General features: G+C 59.2%; 1 protein-coding gene across 5 annotated transcripts; it reads left to right on the top strand.

The window, feature by feature from the left end:
- Nucleotides 1–558: 558 nt before the first annotated feature.
- On the top strand, nt 559–21,789 carry SLC6A12 (solute carrier family 6 member 12). Of its 5 annotated transcripts, none has more exons than XM_074357310.1 (16): nt 559–727; nt 2,914–2,997; nt 4,944–5,201; nt 8,938–9,072; nt 11,013–11,153; nt 11,917–12,004; nt 12,967–13,099; nt 14,212–14,346; nt 15,423–15,526; nt 15,854–15,978; nt 16,330–16,442; nt 16,942–17,079; nt 17,809–17,911; nt 18,836–18,936; nt 19,416–19,586; nt 20,742–21,789. In XM_074357310.1, the coding sequence occupies exons 3-16, from the start codon at nt 4,991–4,993 to the stop codon at nt 20,883–20,885; spliced, it is 1,842 nt and encodes a 613-aa protein (XP_074213411.1). In that variant the 5' UTR covers nt 559–727; nt 2,914–2,997; nt 4,944–4,990; the 3' UTR covers nt 20,886–21,789. The 5 variants fall into 5 exon arrangements, with proteins under 5 accessions (XP_074213411.1, XP_074213409.1, XP_074213408.1 ...); XM_074357308.1 differs by lacking the exon at nt 559–727 and adding an exon at nt 1,500–1,682; XM_074357307.1 differs by lacking the exon at nt 559–727 and adding an exon at nt 1,697–1,742 and having other exon boundaries at nt 15,474–15,526.
- Nucleotides 21,790–22,726: the final 937 nt, after the last annotated feature.

A 22,726-nucleotide genomic window follows, 5' to 3' on the forward strand; every position in this document is an offset into this window, starting at 1 on the left:
GTCAGGAATAGCTATGAGGACCCTCTCTGGAGAAGCTCATCGGCACGGGCAGGGGACGCAGGCGCTTACCCAACAAGTCCCACTTCACCCCTGACGCCTGGCAGGCCGTCAGACAAGTCCCAGCCTGCACCTCAGTGCCGAGGTCACCGAGCATCGCTGCTGCTGCTGCGTGGGGCTGGACACCCCGGCACCCCAGCCCCTCTTCCAGAAGCCTCACAGTAAACCAAACATCGCCACCTCCCCTGAAGCACCAGCAGCCCCCTGAGCAGTTTCCCATGTTGTCTGTAGCCCTCACAGCAACTCCACGAAGTGGGTGGTGTTACCCAACCTTCACAGGTTGGGGAGCAGGGGCTCAGATGCCCGGCCGATGAGAGCCGTAGATGACAGAGGGGCGGGCCAGTCTCAGGTCTGTCTGCCTGCAAACCTGTGTCCTTTCTAGATTATGCTTCTTGAGGTTTGCTCTGGGCACTGTCTCTAGGAAAATCCCAAGGAAAAGGGTTGTGGCTGTGGAGGTCCAGAGCCTTGCCTTGAAACCACAGAGGGCAGGTACTGGGTGGAAAACTCCAGCGCGTGATTCACCCTCCTCCCCTGCCCTCGTCAGCCAGGCCAACTCCCCTCCCGAGATCTCAGATCTCTGTTTCCAGCCTGGGGGTTGCTGGTGCCCATCCTGTCCACCCACATCTCCTCTTCCCTCCGGAGGACAAGGAGCCGGCACCAGAGGGGGCAGGTGAGAGGGGGCAAAGGTGGGGAGATGAGGGGTGGTGTGCGTCTCGGAGCCCAGCTCTGGAGGGGTTGTCTTGGGACAGGGCCCAGTGTGGGAGCTCGGCCGGCAGGAGTCGGAAAGGGGGCTGGGGACAGAGGACTGGACTTCCTGAAGTTAGATGTTATAATCCTGGTTCACAAACTTCTGGCTTCAGTCTCTCCTGTTGCTTGTGGTGTTTCTCTGCCCCTTCACTTTCAGTACCTCCGCTCACCCACGTGGGCGCGCGCACACACACACAATCGCTTTCTGTCTGGGCATCCCAGGACCACACCTGGGTGGGATTCTGAGCTGAGAGGAACAGGAGAAGGAACGACGGGGCGGCGGGGGGGGTTGGTCTTGTAGTGGCTTCTCTGGGACTCTGCTGAGGCGTGAGGCGCGAGACTGAGCAGAGGTGGGCAGGAGGGCAGCCGGTCTGCTAGGTGGAGAGCTGTGCGGAGGAGCCGTGGGGGGACACCTGGGAGGGAGACCTGGGGAGACCTGTGTGTCTGTGCCGGAAACAGCCCAGAGGAAAGTCTGGTGTTTGAGAATCTTAGGGCAAGGTTGTCCCCCCCGCCACACCATCCACAGCATCTGAACCACTCGGGGAAGCTCGGGTAGCAGAAAAGTCCAGAGACGGGAGGGGGGTTGCTGGCCACAGGGAGTGGGTGAGAGAGGAGGGAGGGGGAGGCAGACGGAGCCCAGCAGGTGGGAAGGAAGTGCAGGCAGGAGAAGGGCCGATCAGCTCAGCGGTTGCAGGGAGGGGCTCCTGCCGCCCCCGCCAGGCCAGGCGTGTCTCCCCGAAGGAGGAAGTGCCGGGAACTCAGGGCTGGGGGGCGGGCGGCTGGGGCGAGCTTGTGCCCTGGGGGCAACGAGGGCCCAGGCGGCCACTGGCCCAGCCGGATGGCCCGCGGGGTGTCAGGTTTTGGTGCCGTGCACACAGGTATGTGTGTGCAAAGGGACGTGACGGCCGGCACCAGTGTGTGTACGGAAATGGCAGCTGGTATGTGGGTGTGGGCTGAAGCCGGGGCTGGGGCGTCCCAGCCACCCCCACCCCCACCGGATCCGGGGTCATTCCCATGTGGGGCCGGGGCGGGTAGACGCTGGCGGGGAGACCTTCAGACCTGTTAGCCTCTTGAAGACTTCCTTCACAGGCAGTGCTGAGCCCAGCGTGGGTGTAGGTGTCTCGGCTTCTGGGGGGCACTGCCCTGTGGTGAGGTCCGCCCCACGCCCCCGTACCCTGCCCAGGCTTAGCAGAGCAGGTGAGCAGCCTGGGCCTAGGGGCTGGAGAGGTGACAGAGCCGGGCGAACCCTTGGGACGGGGGAGATGTCCGGAAGTCATCTGGACTGTGGATGGCACTGTTGTTTAAGTGTTCCTGGCACAGTGGGGCCAGGGAGGGTGGCAGGAGGGTAGGATGCTGTCTTTTTGGCTTTTATTCTTTATTATTTTTTAAATTTATTTTTGGGGGTGGTAACTAGGTTTTTTTTTGAACAGAGGGACTGGAGATCGAACCTGGGACCTCGTGCATGTGAAGCACACACCCTACCGCTGGGCTACGCCCTCCCCGCTCCTTTCGGCTTTAAAAGTAACTCAGGAAAGGAGAGCTCAGCACAGCTCGCTTTTACGTCTAACATCCTCCTGGAGATTTCTTCCCTGGGTCTCACTTGACTCCCACTTGCTGCAGTTTGTCTGTTTCCCGTTGACTTGCCGTGGCTCTGGGCCAGCTTTCCTTTTCATGTGCTCTTGCTCTGATTCTGCCATTCCGGTTTTTCGTTCTTACCCATAAATCGTGCTCCTCTCAATAACCTTTTTTAATAAAAATGTCACATCAGTGTCAGTTTTTCTGTGTTCTCTGCTCCCATATCCTGCGCCCACCCTGGGCTCTGGGGTTCGCGTCCCCGTCCTGTGCGCTCCCCGGTTTTCCTTCCGCTTACTTCTTTCCCAGGCAGGTCTCCCCGTCTCCGGCTGTTGGGGACAATAGCTACCTCTGGTCTGGGGACAGTGAGGCTTGTCTCCTGGCCACCCCATTGGTGACCCTATGCTCAGGCCCCAAGCTGGGCTTCCCTCCAGCTTGGCAAGTCACGGCGGTCTCTCTCCTTGTCCTTTGTGTGTCTCATTTGTACCCCCCGCCCTCCCATCTCCTCTGTTGAGTGGTGGTCATTCTCTCTTCCAGGGAGACTTGAAGCCCAGAGAGGAGGTGTGATTTGCCTAAGGTCACACAGCAACGTGGAAGCTCAGCTCCGCACTCCCTGTGCAGGTAAGTTTGTTCAAACGATTCAAAAATAGTTTACTGAGCACCTGGGGGCGTCAGGTCCTGTTCCTTAATCTCTCTGAGCTTCACTTCCTCGTTTATCAAGTGGAGTTAATAGCGATTCCTACTTCAAGATTTCTGTGAAGACGAAACTTACTAATGCATGTGAGATGTGTATGTTTTTAGCACAGTGCTGACTCAGACGCTAACTTTTACTGTTATTAGCCAGGTCTGGACTGGACCTTGGGCTTCCTGTCTGCTGCTGCTTCTTCGCCCGTGTTTTTGAGTCTATTCATTCATCCATCCATCCATCATTTATTCATTTGATAGTGACTCAGGGGCCGTTCCTTGGTGTCCCAGACCCACGTCTGCAGCAACATGCACGGTTGGTTCGGGTGTCGCCAGGGCTTCATCTGGGCCCGAACTGCCCTGTTCTTCTTGCCCAAGGCTTGCTGCTCAGAGCCCCTGGGGTCTGGCCGCTTTCTCTGGACCTGGAGCTCTTGTTTCCCTTCTTCTCCTGTGCTCCTCTCTTATATCAGAGCTGAGGCCTTCCATTTCCACTGGGTGCCTCTCTCTTCACCTGCCCTCCTGGGCTGAGCTGGCCTCTGAGTAGGTCCCAATACCAGAATTTCACCCCGACCTGCTTTCCCATTCCCGGGATAACCTGCACCCTCCAAGTCACCTTCAAAAATTTCCATAACCTCAAATGGCCCTGCCACGCCTTTCTAACTGACTCGGGCTTGGGCTGTTGCCTGGGTTAAAAGGACCAACAAGTAAACACAGGCTCTTCTTTTAATAAAAAGAATCCCTTGTGTTTCTCTCGAGCCTTGGAGGAGCAGAGCCTCGCAGCTCCTGGTCACTCTGATGCCCCAGAGCCCCTCGAGGTGGAGGCGAGGGTGTGGGTGGGTGCTGCCCTCTGCAGCCTGGCACCTCCTCCTGGCAGCTCCTGGAACCCAGGCGGAGGTGGAGGTGGCCTCAGGCAGAGTGTGGGGAGGGGAAGGCAGACAGGGGTTCCAGATAGAGCACTGCAGACATCAGTTTACCTCCTGGCAGTGGACAAAGGGACCACGAGAGGGACAGAGCGGAGTTGAGAGTGGCTGCGTCATTCTTCTGAAAGTCCAGGGAGCCCCTGGCTCCTTGAGAGGTCAGGGAGTCGGGAAGGGCAGTGACCTCCCGTGATAGGCAGTCACTTCTGGGTCTCCCTGGAGGGGACCACTCAGATCCAGAGGTGACCACTCAAGTGAGGATCCACTAGGACCTCCGCCTGCTCTCAGGTCAGAGGTGAGACCGAGAGGAAAGGAACCAGACTTCCCTCGAAGGCCTGCCCTGGCCCTGGCCCTGGCCCCTGGCCCTATCCTGCGCTTCCCTCCCAATCAGGTGCCCAGAGCCTGCGGCCTCCCACGTTTACCCTGGGGGGACCGATCACCGGGCGCCGGGATGAGCACGCAGCCGGCCCGGCTCGGGGAAAACCATGCAGCCACCTGGCCTCACCTGCCCCTTGATCTCCTGACACCCTGGTAGCTTTTGATCCCTTCTGCCCTGGAGGCCAGAGGTTGGGCAGGTGCCACACACTGGACACTGAGGAGCTGGGGCAGATGGGCCAGTGGCGATGACGACTGGCTGTAAAGACCAAAAAGGATTTGGGATAAAAGTCCCCAAGCCTGGGCTTTAATCCCAGTGGACTCCCAAGGGCTCAGGCAGCCCACTGCATCTGTCACAGCCTGGATTTTCCATCTGCAAAATGGGCAAGCTAAGGCTTCCTCCCTAGTTGTCCTCAGAGTCCTGAGAGCAAAGTGTAACTTTAGGTGTAAATGTCATGGAGGAGTCTGGAAGAAAATCAACAGTCCAGCAGCAACACTGAACATGAAAGAGACGTTCAGACATTGGGAAAGATTAGGATGGAGAGGGCAGGGGTGGCGGGGCGGCCAGCTCGTTCCCTGTCCTCCCCACAGGCTGTGCCCCCCTTGGCGTCCTGCGGCCTCCCAGTCCAGCCACGGCTATGCACAGAAAAGCGGCGGTCCACGAGGATGGGTCTCCCGTGGTCTCCTGGGTCCCCGAGGAGGGGGAGAAGGACCAGGAAGGCGGGGACCACATCAAGCATCGAGGCCAGTGGACCAACAAGATGGAGTTTGTGCTGTCGGTGGCCGGCGAGATCATCGGGCTGGGCAACGTCTGGAGGTTCCCCTACCTCTGCTACAAAAACGGGGGCGGTGAGTTCACTGTGAGGTGGGCGTGGTGGGGGCCCTGGGCCGGGCAGGGCCCACCTGGGTGCCTCCGGCCTGGGCAGCGCGGGAACCAGAGGGAGGCTGGGGTGCAGTTTGAGTTCTAGTGCCACCTGTGGCCCTGGGGGCCCCCTTCTGTGGAAGGTGGGTGATTTGTCACCGGGCTCCGGGGAAGGCAAAGTGAGGCACTGGGCAGGACAGGACAGGGGAATCGCCTCCCTTCCTCCACGCGGATGTCTGTCCTGGACGGGGTCACTCCTTCACGCAGCCCGCACGGTGGGCCTGCTGTGGGCCGCGCTGCGCCAGATACAGCGCGGACCACGCTCTGTGTGTGACGTCCTAGCGGAGGGCGGCAGAGGACAGACTAGTGGTCTGACAGATGGTGCTGCGGGGGATGGCTGGGGGCGGCAGGGGAGGGGACCAGGGAAGGTTTCGGGGGCAGGGGGCACTTGAGCCAAGACTGGGAGGAGGTGAAGGAGCGAGTCTTCAGGATGGAGATCAGGTGAGGATCATTCCAAACACGGGATGTGCGGGCCAGGGCCAGGATGCAGTGCAGCTGGTGGGTTTGAGGAGCGGGAGGAGAATGCACGGTGGGAGAGGAGCGCAGGGGACCTGGGGGACGGGGCTCTGGTCCCGTGGGCCCCGCCCTCAGTGAGTCGGGAGCCACTGAAGAACTTTGACCAAAGGAACGACGTGATCTTGTCCCTGGTTTTTTAAAATTAGAGAAGCAATTCCATTACTTTTCCAGCACTGGTAGTAAACATGAGCAGGGACGTGGTGGCAGGCAGAGGGTCACCTTGTTAAGGGGGCAATGTTCACAGAATTGCGCAGCCGCCACCACAGCTGGGTTTAGAACATTTCCATCACTCCGGGTGCCCACTGGTGCGCACACCCCTCCAGCCCCGGGCGGCCACTAATCTCCTTTCTGTGGCCGGGGATTTCTCTCTATTCAGACTGTTGCATATAAAGGGAATAATTCATTTAGATGAGTTTATTTGTGACTGGCCAGATTTATTTTTCCCTTTGGAAAATACCTTTATTCTTCCCGAGGAAACGACATAAGTGAATATTAGAAACATTCCCGAAAGGCAAGAAGAAGGAGCGTTCCCACTTGCAAATGTTTAATTTGCCAGATGCTCACTGAGCCTCTGCTGTGTATCATGCTCTGTGTTTATTTGTTTATTTTTGGGGGGAGAGGTAATTAGGTTTATTTACTTATTTGAATGGAGGTCCTGGGGATTAAACCCAGGACCTTGGGCGTGCTTACTACGACTGAGCTGTACCCTCCCCCTGCCTCTGTGCTGTTTTTTTTTTTTAATTTATTTTTATTTTTCAGTGAGGACGGAGGTAATTAGGTTTACTTCTTTATTTATTTTTAGATGAGGTGCTGGGGATTGAACCTAGGACCTCATGCCTGCTAAGCATGTGCTGTACCCTCCTCCTGACTCTGTGTTTTAAAACTTATAGTTATTACTATAAATTGCCCAAACCAATGACTCCAAAGAAATAGAAATGGGCTGTCCTGGGCAGGCCCGGGCCGTGGAGCCAGGCTGGGGGTGAGGTCTAACGTGGGGCAGAGATTAGGGGAGGTGGGAGGAAGTGGTGACATCTTTGTCCCAGTTTCACAGACACAGAGGAGGTAGAGCTGAAGGTGATCTAGTCCGAGCCTTGATTCCGCAGAGGAGGACGCAGGTTCAGAGACCCCTGCGACTTGCCCGGGACCACGGAGCGGCTGGGCAGCAGGGGGCCCTGCAGACTCAGCAGCCGTCCCTGGTGCTCCCGGGCTGCGGTGGGGAGTGCAGGTGGTGCAGGAGTCTGGGAGGGCGACTTGGAGATGCCCGTAGACTTTAAAGAAGGTTCGTCCCTGCAAGGTGGAAACAGCCCAAACGTCCATCGGCGGAGGAAGGGATAAACTGAATGTGACATATACTTACGATGAACCGTTATTCAGCTTTAACAAAGGAAAGCAATTCTTTTTCTTTTCCTCCTTTTAATATATTTTTATTGAAGTAGAGTCGGTGTGCAGTGTTATGTCAATTTCTGGTGCACAGCACAGTGCTTCAGTCATACGTGAACAGACATACATTCGTTTTCATATTCTTTTTCACCATAAGTTACTACAAGATATTGAATATGGTTCCCTGTGCTGTGCAGTATGAACTTGTTGTTTATCTAAGGAAAGCAATTCCGATACACGCTACAACGTGGATAAAAGTGGAAGACATTATGCTAAATAAAATAAGTCAGTCACAAAAGGCTAAATACTGTTCAATCCCACTTAGGTGAGGTGCCTAGAATGATCAGATTCCCAGAGACAGAAGGCGGAAGGGTGGGCGCCTGGAGCCAGGGGAGGCCGAGGGGGTTAGTGTTTAGTGGACAAAGTTTCAGTTTGGGAGGAGGAGAAAATTCTGGAGACAGATGGTGGTGATGGTTGTACAACAATGTGAATGTACCGAATGCCACTAAACTGCACACTTAAAAATGGCTAAAATAATAAAATTTATGTTATATATATTTTACCACCAAAAAAAAAAAAAGAAGTCCGTACCCTCTGACCCAGCAATTTCTCTATTGTAATTTACTCGAAGCACGAGGACGTGGACAAGGGTCCTCATGACAGCAGGTTTCTAAGGAAACAACCGAAAGGGCCTGTGGGGGTTCTGAGTAACCCTGAACAGCTGTGTAGGGTGGACACCGTGCGGCCACCAAAGTGGCGACGTGGACATCGATTTACTGATGTGAAAAGAGGTCCAGGATATACATTTTTTAATGGTTCTCAAGTAATACATAGAAGGTTCTCACTTTTGCAAAAAAAGGAAATATGTGTGTGTGTTTCCAAGGAAATTGGAAGGAAACACAATGTTTTTTCCTTTCCTTCCCTTTGGACGTTCTGTTTTTTTCTACCGAGTAACACGGTAGAAAAGCACTGTAATGTGGTTAAGAGCTCAGACTCAGGGCCAGAGCCCTTGGGTTTGTGCCTCAGTTTTCTCACCTGTGAATTGGGGGCCTACTGCACAGGAGGTGGTTTGGGGAGGGTTCTGATGCTGGGACGCATTTGGAAGAGGGCGTGCCAGGTGTCACGACTGGGCAGTGGACAGTGACGTCTTCCCCCAGGTCCGCGCTTCTGAGGCGACAGGTGGGTGCCCTGGCCTTACGGTTGTCCTCAAAGTCCACTCACATGTTAGTTGCTGGAAGTTTTTCCGGCCTGGCCTCCTTCTGGGGCCTGTGGGTCAGCGACAGTCTCCCCCAGCAGAGGGGAGGCCTCAGCTGCCCAGGGCCCGGTTCAGACCAGAGCCTGAGGGAGGGCAGAAACCCTCTGAAAATGAGTAGAGGGGAAATATTTTTTCCAAGATGTCTTTGCTAGTTTTTCTCTAAAGTGTAAGAAATGCGATATTTTAATAAGCATATCAAAGAATACAGAACACATTTTTTTTTGTTCCCAAAGTAATAAACTGACTAGATTTGTGAAGCACACTGAGGAAACAGATAATGCATGTATTAGGGTTCCCACCTGCATTTGCACTCTTTTCCCTTCCAAGGTCTTTCCTGTCCTGAGTGGGGTGTGGACTGGAAAATTTCTGCTCGTCCCCGCTCACAGACGGGAGGGAACTGCCGTGGGCTCTGGGCGGGGTCTGGGGAGGGAGATGGCGGTGCTGGTGCTGGAGCACAGCTCTGGGAGGGGCCCAGACCTGGGGGCTCAACCCCGCCTCCCCCTTCTCCGCAGGGGCCTTCTTCATCCCCTACTTCATCTTCTTCTTCGCCTGCGGCATCCCAGTGTTCTTCCTGGAGGTGGCGCTGGGCCAGTACACCAGCCAGGGGAGCGTCACAGCCTGGCGGAAGATCTGCCCCCTCCTCCAGGGTGAGTGTCCCCAGCCCTCCCACCTGCGGGCTTCCAGGTACCTCTGTCTCCCCCACCCCCGTCACCCCATCCCCTGGCCTTCCCGGTCTGCCTCCCTTCCTCACCCACCCCCATCCTGCGCTAAGGGCTGTGGGGGATACAGGAAGTGGGACCAGGCTTTGTGGGGCCCAAAGCTTATAAAACCCTGAGGATGTGGCGGGGGTTGGGGGGTGCTCTTCAGGAAAGGCAATACAAAGTCTGGTGCAGAGTCGTTTGAGGGGTTCTTGCAAGTGAGGAACCCTGAGGCTGAATCTTCACCCTGAGTGTGTGGCAGGGTCCCCGACGCACCTTCGTAAGCACGTCACAGGTGTTTCCTCATCTAATCCTCCAGTGGTGATGCTGCGAACCTGTTTGTAGACGAGAAAAAGAGACCGTGACTAGGATTGGAACCCAGGTCTCCTGGGGTTCACCCTCTTTCCCATGTTGGGGACTAAGTGGGTCACAGCCCTGCCCTCCCCCTAGGGGTCTGCTGGCACCAGTGTGAGCAGCTGGCCGTCCTGCCCACCCACTCCTGAGGCATTCAGGCCAGTGCCCTGGCCGCCAGTGGGAAACCCAAGGGGTCTCCTTGTCCCTGAGAGTTCCTTCCACGGGGGGGGGGGGGGGGGGACGCTTCCTCGCGCGTCGCTCCCTGAGGGGCTAGACCCAGGGACAGGCCGGACGTCCCCCATGCCTCCCCTCGGCCAAGGGGTTGTGGGGGCCCTGAGTCAGGCCGCTTAGGCGCTCACAGTGGCTGCCTGTTGGGTGAGGAGGTCCGTGCGGTGACGCTGGGGTCCGAGTGGGGTTTGTTTGTGGGGGCCCGTGTGGGGTCCGAGTGGGCTCATGTGGAGTCCGTGTGATGATTTTGTGGGTCTGAGTGGAGTATGTGTGGTGATTTTGTGATGTCCGAGTGGGTTCGTATGGAGTCTCTGTGGTGAACTTGGGGAGTGCATGTGGGTCCTGTGGGGTATGCGTGGTGATTTGGGGGTCTGAGTGGGATCCTGTGGGGTCCGTGTGGGGATTTTGTGACTTCAGTGTGGCGTTCTGTGGGGTCTGGGTGGTGTCTGTCCTCTGAATCCCCTCCTGCTGCCTGCTCCCCAGGGTCCCCCGTGCCCACAGCCCCACCGAGGCTGCCCCTGGTCCCCGTCCACTGGCCACAGACACGCTGGGGGAGACCCGACAACTGTCCCTTCAGCTTTCCTCTGGGGAGCGTGAAGTTAGGAGTGTCTGTGAGATGATCAGAGCCCAGCTCAGGAAACCTCCTGCCTCTGGCCGAGCGCCAGGCCAGTGGGGACGGACATGCGGGGTGGATCCCGGAGAAGCAGGGCCCCGCTGCCTCGGCCCAGGCTCAGGCCCCTACCCCCCCCCCCCGCTTGCTCCCCGCTCCTCCCGCCCCTCCTGATTTTACAAGTGGGTTTACAAGTAACGCACGATTGTCAGAGAAAAACTAGAAAACGCAAGTGGGCAAAAAGAGAAGAACTTTAAAAAGTGAACCGGAGGGGAGGGGACAGCTCAGTGGTGGAGTGTGTGCTTAGCGTGCACGAGGTCCTGGGTTCAACCCCCGGCACCTCCATTAAATTTTAAAAAAGCAAAAATAAATAAATAAACAAACAAATAAATAAATAAATAAATAGGAACTGAAATCCTATCACCTAGAGAACCACTTGTGAACTTCTGAGTGATGCTCCCCCCAGAGTTTTTCTCATGAAAAGAAAAAATTCACATTCAAATGTGTGTCATAAAAATGGGAGCACACGCAGGATGGTGTTCTGCCACCTGCTTTTCTTAGTAGAATGAGGTGTAAGTGGCCTCTCGCGCCCTGAATCAGCCCGGCGGTTCTGGGAGGCGCCCACAGCCGCGCCCGCGGCTTCCGGGCTCACGCTGGTCTCGTGGCTTCTCTCATTCTCCCCCCACCCACCCACCAGGCATCGGTCTGGCGTCCGTGGTCATCGAGGCCTATCTGAACATCTACTACATCGTCATCCTCGCCTGGGCTCTCTTCTACCTGTTCAGCTCCTTCACCTCGGAGCTGCCCTGGACGGCCTGCACCCACTCCTGGAACACGGGTATGTGTCACGGCCGCCCCGGGACAGGGCCTCTCCCTCGGGGCTGGGCCGGGGCGACGGGCGATGGGCCTCTGAGCCGAGCTGTGTGGGCTTGGTGCCCATCCTGCTGGCCGACCCTGGTGGGGACCTCTGACGGGCCACCGGGACAGCAGAAACCTGAGCGGGATTGTGAGTGTGACAGCACCCCTCCCTCCCGGCTCACCGAGCGCTCTGTGTGCCGGGCCTCCTCTGCGCAGACACGAGAGGTCCCGGGTGGGCACGGGGGCGCGGCCCCGGCCCCAGGAGCCGACGCCCAGCGCTGGAAACAGACACGCGGATGAAACGGCTACAGATTCCAGCGAGAGAAGGGGACGGGGCAGGGACCAGTGAGGACGGGAGGGAGGGGTGCCCACTGAGGCCTGAGGATGAGGAGGAGCCTGGTGTGGACCGCATTGCCAGTGGGGCCAGAGCAGCGCGGGCTCAGGCCTTCCCTCTGGAGCGTGGAGAGGGCTGTCCTCTGGGTCTGAAGTCTGGACAGTGTTGGGTGGCCGGCGGGCGGCCAGACGAGCAGCCAGCTTCACTGGAACACGGGCTGGGCGAGGCATGTGGGGACAAGAGCTGGTCCCAGGAGCCGCCTGAGCAGGCCTTTCCCGACACTCTACAAAATGGACTGGGAAGGATGAGGACCACAGGGCTGCGAGGCTGGCGGGGCGGGGGAGGAGGGTGCCAGGGCACCTCTCCCCACCGGTCCCGGGCTAACGCTTGCCCCTCTTCTTCCCCACAGAGCAGTGCAGGGACTTTGTGAACCACTCAGCTGCCAGCACAGCGACCCCTTCTGAGAACTTCACCTCGCCCGTCATAGAGTTCTGGGAGTAGGTGCTGGGCCTGGGTGCTGCACCCCAGGGGCCCCAAATAGAGGAAACTGGGTTGTCGGGAGCCTGGGATGAGGGATGCACGTGTATGCCCCTCTGTGTGCTCTCTCCAGCCCTCACACCGCCCACCCCATCACTGAGAGATGAGGGGCCCTCGCACACCGCCCACCCTCGCCCCACACCCACCGGCGTTCACCCAGACTCACACACACGTCCACGTAGACTTGTGTCCTCACACATGCCTCCCCGCACCCCGCGCACCCAGCTGCACTCCCTCCTCTGCCCACGGTGGCCTGGCTGGGTTCTGAGATGTCATGTTGGTAGCGGGACATTGGCCAAGGTGGGAGAATTTATACCACAGAAATTGGCAAATTTCAACTCTCACTCACAACCCACCCTCCACGTGGCCCCCTACACCCCCGCACCTGCACGTGTTCACCTGCGTCCTTACACAAGTCCACCTGCCCTCACACTTACCTCAGCCCACACGCACCCACTGACACAGTCACAGGCGCTCCCACACGTCACCCCCCCACGCATGTCCCCTACACTCGTGCACACGCCTCTCCATCGCCCTGGTCACTTCTTTAGACGCCGACACACATCCAGCCCTCCGTTTGCCCCCCGCACACATGCTCCTCCACGTGCACACGCAGGTACCTGCTCCCTGTTGGCACAGACATTCACCTCCCTCACCCTCTCTGTCTGTCTCTCTGTACAACAGAGAAAGCTGGATGAGTTAGAAAGACACAGATACCTATGGGATTACGTGACTGACCTTCTAACAGCCAGGGGCACACAGACCACAGGTGGGAACCTGATGGCCACAGGGCGGGGCGGGGCGGGGGTGGGGAAGCCGGGACTGTGAGACCGTGGGTCAGCTCTGAGGTTCAGGAGACCTGACGACAGAGGCCCCTCGCTGCCCCTTCGGCCATCACCCTCTCTATCTCCCCGTCCCGCAGGAGACGTGTTCTGGGCATCACCGCTGGCCTCCATGACCTGGGGGCCCTGCGCTGGGAGCTGGCCCTGTGCCTCCTGCTCGCCTGGGTGGTCTGCTACTTCTGCATCTGGAAGGGGGTCAAGATCACAGGCAAGGTGAGGTGTCCTGGCTCCAGGGACGTTCTCTGTAGCCCCCAGAGTCCACGGGGACACTCAACAGCGTCCCCCTGAAGAACTGGAAGGAAAAGCAGCGCGAGGGAGAGGCCTGGTGGGAGCAGGGGAAGTGGTAGGAAGGCGAGTCCTGCTAACTTAGCTCAACAAAGGAAAAGCTTTCTTTTTCAGTATGACTTGCGAAGGCCTGTTTACGTAACATGCAGAGCAAAATAAGAAATGCCAGTTTCAAGGTCAGGGCCGAGCCACCTGCGTGACGGCCGGTGGTCTGCTCTCCGCGGCCAGCATTTCGCTGTGTCACCTTCTAGCTTCCTGTGTACGTGTGTGTCTGTGTCTATGGTGGGCGACTGCTGCAGTCGGGTCAGACGGTGTGACGACACACCACGGCAATGTCTAGGGTGAACTGGCCAGCAGGTGGCAGGTGCCCCACCAGCGGAGGAGTCCACACCGAGAGTGGACGAGGTGGCCAGTTGCACGTCGGGGGAGAGCTCGCCTTGGGGCATTATTTCCAACCCAGAGAGTCTGATGCGGGCGCTGCCTGCTTTTCAAAGCCTGGAACAGGAGCACAGACTCCTCTCGTTAGCTGGCCCTGCAGCAGCCTCCCCCTTCCGTGGGCGGCTGTCATAAAAATACCATGAAAATAGCAATAGTAATACTGAAAACACAGACGGTGCCCCCACCTCGGGGAAGGAGCTCCGTCTGGGGTCGAGTGGGGCCCATCCATGGGTCTGCAGCCCCAGAGCTCAGGACACCGCTGCCCCCAGCCTCAAGCCTGGGAAAGCACAGCCTAAGTTTCCCTGCCCATCACGTACACAGCTGCTCACCTTCCCCCAGTGGCAGGGAGGGGGGGCCCAGCCTCTCAGGGCGTGAGGGGGGGTTAGGGATTCCTTCCTCCTCCTGCTGTGCCCCGCTGACGTGTAGCCCCCTCTGGACGAGTAGTGGGCCGGGGAGGGGGGGAAGTTCCGTGAGCTCCCCACCCTGCCCAGATGTCTCCAAAAGGGTGGTGGACACTGAGCGAGGCAGGGGGGCCCCTGCGGGCCCCGTCCAGCGCCAGCTGCGCCCCCACCAGCAGCGACCCTGGTCGGCTTCCCCTGCAGGTTGTTTACTTCACGGCCACGTTCCCCTACCTGATGCTGGTCATCCTCTTGGTCCGCGGCGTCACGCTGCCCGGGGCCTCCGCAGGCATCATCTACTACCTGAAGCCGGATCTGCTTCGCCTCAAGGACCCCCAGGTAGGAGCCGTGCAGGGGACCGGCCCCAGCTTCCCCCACCACAGCTGACCCGGACTCCTGAAAACCTTTGATTGCTTTTCTTTTGGTTTAAAGGCGATATATGCCCACTGGAGTGAAATTAGATAATACGGAAAAAAATTGTGAAAAAGGAACTGAAAGTCTTTTGTAATCCTACCACTCAGCTACCACCTCTGTTGGCCTTTTAGGATATTTCCTTCCAATGTTTTTTCTGGCTGGTGTGTGTGTTCCAACATAGTTGAGATAATTACATAGGGAGACATATATTTTTTCATCTAAGTTATACTGTATGCATTTTCCACGTTATTTAATTCTCTCTAAGTGTCATTTTAACACGTACATGGTGTCTCCTCCATCCACCGTCCGTTCGTTCACTCCCTCAGCCAGGATGTGCTGAGGTCCCGCGAGTCCAGGCACTGCTCCCGCCCAGATGTCGGGCGGTAGGAGCAGGCTGCACGCCCTCGGGCGCCTGACTCTGGGCAGGGTTGGCTTTTACTCAGCCCTTCCCCGTTCTTGCACGTTCAGGCCATGGATTTTCTTTCGATTGTACAGACAGCTGCAGAGCACACCTTGTGTTTAGCTCCGCGCCCGCATCTCTGTTATCTCCTGACACAGTCAGACGCGGGATCACTAAGTCAAGGAGTGCGTACCTCTGAAGGCTGCCGCGTGCCGTGGGCTTTGACCGCCCGTGTTAGCGGGTGCCCTTCCTTCCGCAGGCCCAGGAGACAGTCGAGCATAATTTATTGTAAACTTCGATGGGTCAGAGTAGTATGCTGCTGTTTTAATTTAACTTTTTTTACTACGAGGTTGGACATTTCTCCGCAGATTCATTAGCCCTTACATGTCCTCCTCTGGACGCGTCCGAGCACATCCTCCCCTCCTCCCCCACCCGCTCCCTGGGGTCTTGGTCTTTTTCCTCTGCGTTTGAAGGGAGCGGCCTCTGCCCACCACCGCGGCTCCCAGGACGCACCGCGCTGGTTGGCTGGGGCTCTGGCCCCCCTCCAGGCCCCGGCAGGCTCCTCCCGTCCTCCCACACTTCCCTGGGGTCCCCTGCGCAGGTGTGGATGGACGCGGGCACCCAGATCTTCTTCTCCTTCGCCATCTGCCAGGGGTGCCTGACGGCCCTGGGCAGCTACAACAAGTACCACAACAACTGCTACCGGTGAGGGGGGGCGCGGGGCGGGGGGCCCAGGGAGGGGGATGCGGCAGGGGGGGCGGGGGGCACGGTGGGCACCTGGGGGGCGCAGGGGGCGGGACCCTGGGGGGGGCCCGGGCCTCCCTCCTGTAGGAGCAGACTTCCCAGACTGAATTTTTCTCTCTCTCCCTTTCCTCTCCTCGCATGCTGGCGCCTCATCTTGGTCCCCACGCCCTGCTTTCTCTCTCTGCTCTTTACCGCTCACCGTCTTTGGATCGGCCTCCACCCCTTTCTCCCTTTTCCTTCCCGTTCCCTCTGCATCCGCACCCCACGCCCACCTCGCTGGCCCCGCAGGGACTGCGTCGCCCTCTGCTTCCTCAACAGCGCCACCAGCTTGGGGGCTGGCTTTGTGGTCTTCTCCATCCTGGGCTTCATGTCGCAGGAGCAGGGGGTGCCCATCTCCGAGGTGGCTGAGTCAGGTGGGTGCCGCCTTGCTGTCTGGGGCCTGGGGGGAGGGAGGGTCAGGGGACACAGATCCCCACTGCAGAAGGGCAGGGGTCCCAGGAGCTGTGTAACAGGAAGCTTTTAGCATGGGGGGGTGAGGAGGGCAGTGCTTGACACAGAGCAGGGCCCCCAAACCAGGGGCTGGAGAGGGGAACACATGGGGGGATGGATGCATGAGTGGAAAGTGTGCTCCCCAGAACCTGGGAGAGTAGGTAATGGGTGGAAGCAGATGCCCTCTGAACTAGCACACGCACACGTAGGGGCGGGCTTTCCTGGGCAGTGAGAGCCCTGGCTCTCTGGGTCCCCTGACTGTGTGTCCCCGACAGGCCCCGGGCTGGCCTTCATCGCCTTCCCCAAGGCCGTGACCATGATGCCCCTGTCGCAGCTGTGGTCCTGCCTCTTCTTCCTCATGCTCATCTTCCTCGGGCTGGACAGCCAGGTGCGCCCCCTCCCCCGCCCCGTGATCCTCTTACCAGTTTCTGTGTTTCCAGCCATTGCCTTCCCCGACTCCTTGTCCCCTGACCAGACGTTCCCGGTCCCCTGCCGTCCAGGGCCTGTCCTTGAGGTTTGTGGGGTAACCCCAGGCCTCAGGACCCTCTTCCATGAGGAGCTACCTGCTTTGCTCCCCCAGAACTGACCCTTCCCCAGACTTGGACTCGCTCTCCCAAACGCCCCTCCAGCTCCTCCAGGCCGCCCAGCGCCAGCTGCCCAGCCCTGCCCAGTCTTGGGGACAGCATGGGCCGTCCCCTCTGGCCCCACTGCTGGGACCCTCTGTTGCGGAAATGTGGCCAAGGCGGGTCTGGCCTCACCCTAGCTCTGCCCTCACCCCAGCTCTGTGCCCTCTGTCCCCCTGCGCTCTGTGGGTCACCCTGGGGGTGGGGTGCGAGGAGGCGGGCACGGGCAGGTGGCCCCTCTCACCCCGCCCCCTCCACCCGCAGTTTGTCTGTATGGAGTGCCTGGTGACAGCCTCCATGGACATGTTCCCCAGGCAGCTCCGGAAGAGCGGGCAGCGGGAGCTCCTGATCCTCGGCATCGCGGTCGTGTGCTACCTGATCGGGCTCTTCCTGGTCACCGAGGTGAGCGGCAGCCATGGCCTGCGGGCCGGGTGGGGGCCTGCCGACCCTCAGCCACGTTCTCCTCACCGCGAGGTTGGAGCGACCACACGGTGGAACCTTCCTGTATTGGTTACCTCTCTTTTGGTTTCAGACGACTGAAACTAAACGCCAGCTGGCTTAAGCAGGAAGGTGAATTTTTTGGGTCAGGAAACTGGCGTCTAGAGATGTTTTGGTTTCAGGCATGGTTGGGTCCAGCAGCTCCAGTGACATTGTCGGGGATGCTCCCCTCTATCTCCTGGCTTCTTTCCTCTAGTAACATTATTTTTGTCTAAATTTCCCGCCTGCGACGTTGCAGATGGCTGGTGCAGCTTCAGGCTTCCTTTCTGCCACCAGCCAGCTCCGGGGGAGGTAGGGGCCCTTTTCCTGAGAGGGCACTGGGCGTCGGCTGTGGCTCTTCTTCAGGCCTGAAGCAGGGAGGGAGCACCCTTAGAGTGAGGCGGCCCCAACTTGTCAGCTTCCAGAAGATGAGGGCTAAGCAGACTATGTAATGTGTGTGCCCCCCGCCCCCAGGGTCCTCGCAGATGTCAGAGAGGGTTGTCCTGATGGTAGAGGAGGGCTGGGAGGCAGGGACAGGCAGGGCAAAGTCAGCTGCAAGCGACGACACACCCTGGCTGGCAGGGCGGCACCCCGGGTGGGTGTCTGTCCCCTGACCCCGCGGGCCAGGGCCTCAGCTCCACCCCTGCTCCACAGGGCGGGATGTACGTCTTCCAGCTGTTCGATTATTATGCCTGCAGCGGCACGTGCCTGCTCTTCCTTTCCGTGTTTGAAGTGATCTGCATCAGCTGGGTGTACGGTAAGTGGGGTGCGGGGTGCGTGTAAGGACAGGTGTGCCGGCCCTCCGGTCTCTGTAGCTCTTTGTGCTGCCATCCTGGTTCCTTTTACTTGAGAAGTTTCTCCATCGCTGGGAACCCAGGCATCTCCCATCACGGCAGGTGGAGCGGGGGCAGCGATGACACTGAGCTCCTTGAATAGTGAGAATAATTATAAATAACCGTGCACGCCGGTTCCCCGCTGCTTTCCAAGGCTTGTTCTCCGAGGGGATCTGATAAACTCAGTCACAGCCAGGTGCAAATGGCTGATAATCTGTGACACCCACAGCACTACCTGGTGTTCACCTGCGGGGAAGCGACTCTGGTGGCATTTCGTGGTGGTCTTTGGTGAGGGGAGGAAGCCCCGTGTCTTCCCCGGTCACGGGTTCTTTACTTCTTAGAAGATACAGCAGATGTGGAAACCTGAGGGCACTGAACAAAACAGATACAAGCGTCGGTGTTTCCCGGCCACAAACTGGCCCCCTTATGTGCTTCGCTGGGACCGCAGAGGGGCTCCCGGGGTGTGGCGTCCAGCCGCCCCCCTGCCCAGTGCTTCCCGGCCGCGCTGTCCGCGCTGGGCTCGCGCAGCGGCTCCTTCGCTGTTTGGCTGCTTCTGCTTGAAAGCCAGCTGTCTCTCTGCCAAACAAGCACCAGTGGGGCCGCGGAGCCGGCTGACTCGCACCCTCCTTGGCGTGAGGAGGCGGGTCTCCGTCCCTAGACCGGAGACAGGAGATGCGCTGGGCGGTTCGGGGACTCTCGAGGGCTCCGGCTTGTGGGCGGCAGCCCTCCCGCCTCCCTGCCTGTCACTCATGTGCCCTGGTCCATGTCCCCCCACGGGGTGTGGGGAGGCGGGCAAAGCAGGTAGTCCTTCCCAATACCCACCTGCTGTTCCCCAACCTGCCCGGCAGGGGCCGAGCGTTTCTATGACAACGTTGAGGACATGATTGGCTACCGGCCATGGCCCCTGGTGAAGATCTCCTGGCTCTTCCTGACCCCCGGACTTTGCCTGGTAAGTGCCTGCCAGTGCCCCCAGCCCCCTTCTGCCTCCGGCCAACTCGGGAGGGGGAGGGGAGGGGCAGGAGGCTGAGTTCTGGGGCTCCTTCCCGCCTGCCCACGTGCCTGGGCAGCTGGCCCGCCCCTCATGTGCACGGGTTCCCCCGCCCGTCTTTTCTGGGGCCTCCTCGGCTGGCTCCCTGCTTTGCCAGCATCACCAGCTGTCGAGTTCCTGCTCCACCCCTTTCTCATGGCACCTCCATCCACCTGCTTCGTTTCCCAGTGCTTGGTCTCCCTCTGTCTGTCTGCTTGGAGCTCCTCCATCTCCTTCCTGTCTCAGCCCTCGACGCGACTGACGCCCGGGCGCAGGGTTCGTGGGGGCCTTTGCCCTCCCACCTCGGGAAGCACCGGTGTGTGGAGCTGAGCTCCGCCCCTGGGGAGAGGTCTCCAGGGCCCCTCCCTCACCTGCGCCTGCCCCTGCCACGTGCTTCCTAGGCCACGTTCCTCTTCTCCTTGAGCAAGTACAGCCCTCTCAAGTACAACAACGTCTACGTGTACCCGCCCTGGGGGTACTCCATCGGCTGGCTGCTGGCGCTCTCCTCCATGGGCTGCGTCCCTCTCTTCATCCTCATCACCCTCCTGAAGACCCAGGGTTCCTTCGGGAAGGTAGGCGCTGGGGGAGCGGCACCTTAAGAGGGGCACCGCGGGGGCTGGACTCCAGGCAGGGCGCCACGGCTGGGGCCGGCTCTGAGGGTGGGGCAGCCCTTCAGTCTAATGGACTTTTAAGGAGAAGGGTCTTTGAAGACCAGTCCAGTGGCTTCATTTGTAGAAACATTCAAGGGTTTCTCCAGTCCTAGACCTTCAGAATCTGACCTCCAGCAGGTCATTTGGGCAGGCTGACCAAGTGCAAACTGTCAAAGGGTTAAGAGGGAAGCTAAGGCACAAACGAGAACTCAAAGGTGCCAGACCCAGGGGGTCACAGAGCACAGATTCCTGCTGTCGGAAACTGGTAACCAGCAGCCACGGTGCATCCAGGGGCTCCTTTTTCATCTGGACCCTGCCCACAAGCCACATGCAGAAGGCTCCCTGTTCAGGGTTTGGGACATGCCTTCCTGGAAGGGGTAGAGCCGGCGTCCACAGAGGCATGCGTCTGCAGAATCCTGAGCCCAACCTGCAAGTAGCAAGTAGGCTTAGTGTCTTTCACACGTTGAAAACACGGGGGTTGGGGTGGGAGGTGCTGCTGGCGTGTGGTTCAGCTAGTTAAAGAGGCTATCAGGGACCAGACTCTTCCGCTACGTCTGCACGTCCATCCTGGTCACGTGGTCTTTTCACTGGCACGCTTATCACCTCATGGTCACAATACGGTTGTCATGACTCCAGTCGTCACGTCTGCATTCAAGGCAAGGAGGAGTTGGCACCAATTCCAGTAGCAATGGTAGTGCGACTACTCAGAAGAAGCGTAGACCTCACTGAGCGTGTAGTGACAGCAGCGATGAGCTCAGTAATCGGGAAGAGAACAAAATGAGCACTTGCCGATGCCCTGCCCGGTCCAGGCGCTCTCCTGGTGTGTGTGCTGTCATTTTACAGACAGGCACGGGGGGCTAAATGGGTTGCCTGTGATGACACAGGCATCAGTAGGAGCCAGGACTGGAGCCAGGCAGCTCCCACTCTCAGTCACCATGTCCCTGCCCGGTCTGCCTTCTCCAGACTTGTGCTCACTCATTCTGAGCTGTCCCACATGCTGGCTCCATGCTGGGCCCTGGGGACACGTCTTTGCCTCTCTAGGCAACAGCACCCCCTGACTCCCTCTTCTCCCCGCAGCGCCTGCGGCAGCTCATCACCCCCGACCCCAGCCTGCCACAGCCCACACGGCACCTGCATCTGGACAGCGGCCCCGGCCGGTACTGCGAGCCCTCTGCGGCCAAGGAGGGACTCGTGGCTGGGGAGAAGGAGACGCACTTGTAGGATGTGGCGGGAAGCCGGGTGGCTGCTGAGCCAGGAGCCTGGGTCAGGGCCCCCTCAACCCCCAGCGGACAGCCTTCGCCTCTGCCCCTCCCACAGCCCCGCTGAAAAGCTCTGTGGTATCCACGGGCCACCCTCCTGGTGGCCCAGAGCCGGTGCCACCGGTCTGCCGTGCTGTTGGAACACACCGTCTTGTCTGCAAAGGAGGTGGCCTTCCTGGACTCCACCATCTGACCGTATATAAAACGCACTGCAGTGTGTCACAGAGGGAAGCCCCCGTGGGGAGGCCTCCTCTTAGAACGCACGTCTTTGCGCTGGGAGGGTGCCAGTGGGCTGCACACCGCGACCTGACTCAGGGAACCCGATGGGACACACCATGTTGGATGTGACAAGCTGAGCACCCACACTGGGCTCTGCATTCTGTTGGAGGGGGTCCTTCGCTGGCTTAGCGTCCTGGAGCCCACGGGAAGGAACCAGAGAAACCGCCAGGAGGCAACCTTCGCACGCCGCAGATGTCTTGGGTTTCCCTGGAGGCCATCTCTCAAGGTGTCCCTCAGCTCTCAGAGCACTGGGGCCGGAGGGGCTCGGGATGGTCCCTGGACTTGGCAGATACGGCGTGTGTGTCTCTATGGACCTGTGCCCGAGACAGACACTGCTAGGCCATCACAGGTCCTTCCCCGCTCACACCCTTCCAAAGACAGTGCTCCCCGCAGTCCCACTTGCCACCCTGCTTTTGCCCATACCCTGACTTCATGGGTGGGGAAACTGAGGACCAGAGACAAAGTGGCTTCTCAAGGTCGCACAGCACCTGGGGCCAGACTCGACTAAACCCGGTCTCTGTTCTCAGGCCGGCGTCCCTCCCCCTGCACCTCCTGCCTGGTTAACAAGTATGCATGGTTGCCTGCCACGTGTGCCAGCCTTCTTTAGCCCGCCGTTTCTGCTCGGTTGCACCTCCTGGGAGTGGGAGAGAGGGGAGGGTCCCCTCTGGGTGGGGTGAGCAGCTCCCCTAGATTGGCAGCCCTGCCTTGGCAGTTCCTCCACCAGCCCAAACCCCTCAGGCCACATTTTCTCTCTGGACTTTTGTGTTCTCACTGCTTTTCCCCTCCCCTCCCCCAGGGGAGGCCTTGGCGTCTGTGAGAGTCCTCTCCCACCCAGAGAGAGGCGTGAGGGTGCCCCTCCCCATGCGGCTGCCAAACCACGCCAAAGCCTTCCCTGGCTGGGGAGGGCTTCCTGGAGGAGGAAGGCTGGGCTTGGATGAGCTCTGTGGCCCTGTGTTCCAAAGGGAAGGGGGTGGGGTGGGGTGGGCCCCTTCTGGACAGTTTCCCGGGGGCTGTAAGAAGGGACACCGCCTGCAGTGAGGCACAGGCAGATGTCACTCCCGTGGCCGGAGTAAATCTATGGTCCAGCCAGGGTAAGTTCCACCCCGACACTGCAGGCTTCCTCAGAGCATCCACCAGCCCTCACCCAGGCCTGTACGTTCTCCACTGGAGCGTGGACACCCTGGACACAAGCAGACGTCCAGACTCCTGGGTTATGGACGTCCCCTTCTGCCTCCCTCTGGGCTGCTCTGTGCACCGGTGCTCACTTTTACTGGGCGAGTTAGTGGGTGAAGAAGGAGGTCCAGGAGAAGCGGGTGGGGAGAAACTGCTTCTGCCAGATCCCCCGCTTTTAGGGAGCAGGGCAGGCATGGTGCCCTCTGCTTCCACCTGGTGGCCGGCGGGAGCAGTGCCGCCTCCCACCTCCTGAGGCCCCTCACCCCTGCCCTCTCTGGGCAGATGGACACACTGAGCCCTTCCCCTTCCCTGTGCAAGCTCTCTCCCTCTGGAAACTACAACTCCCTACCT

The sequence above is a fragment of the Camelus bactrianus genome, chromosome 34 (genome assembly GCF_048773025.1).
Source record: "Camelus bactrianus isolate YW-2024 breed Bactrian camel chromosome 34, ASM4877302v1, whole genome shotgun sequence".
Taxonomy (NCBI): domain Eukaryota; kingdom Metazoa; phylum Chordata; class Mammalia; order Artiodactyla; family Camelidae; genus Camelus; species Camelus bactrianus.

Coding starts and splice junctions, on each gene's coding strand:
- SLC6A12 (XM_074357308.1), top strand. CDS start 1,643: ATGGCCCGCGGGGTGTCAGGTTTTGGTGCCGTGCACACAG. Junction 1,683..2,913: donor TTTTGGTGCCGTGCACACAG/GTATGTGTGTGC, acceptor TCTCTCTTCCAG/GGAGACTTGAAGCCCAGAGA. Junction 9,073..11,012: donor GATCTGCCCCCTCCTCCAGG/GTGAGTGTCCCC, acceptor CCCACCCACCAG/GCATCGGTCTGGCGTCCGTG.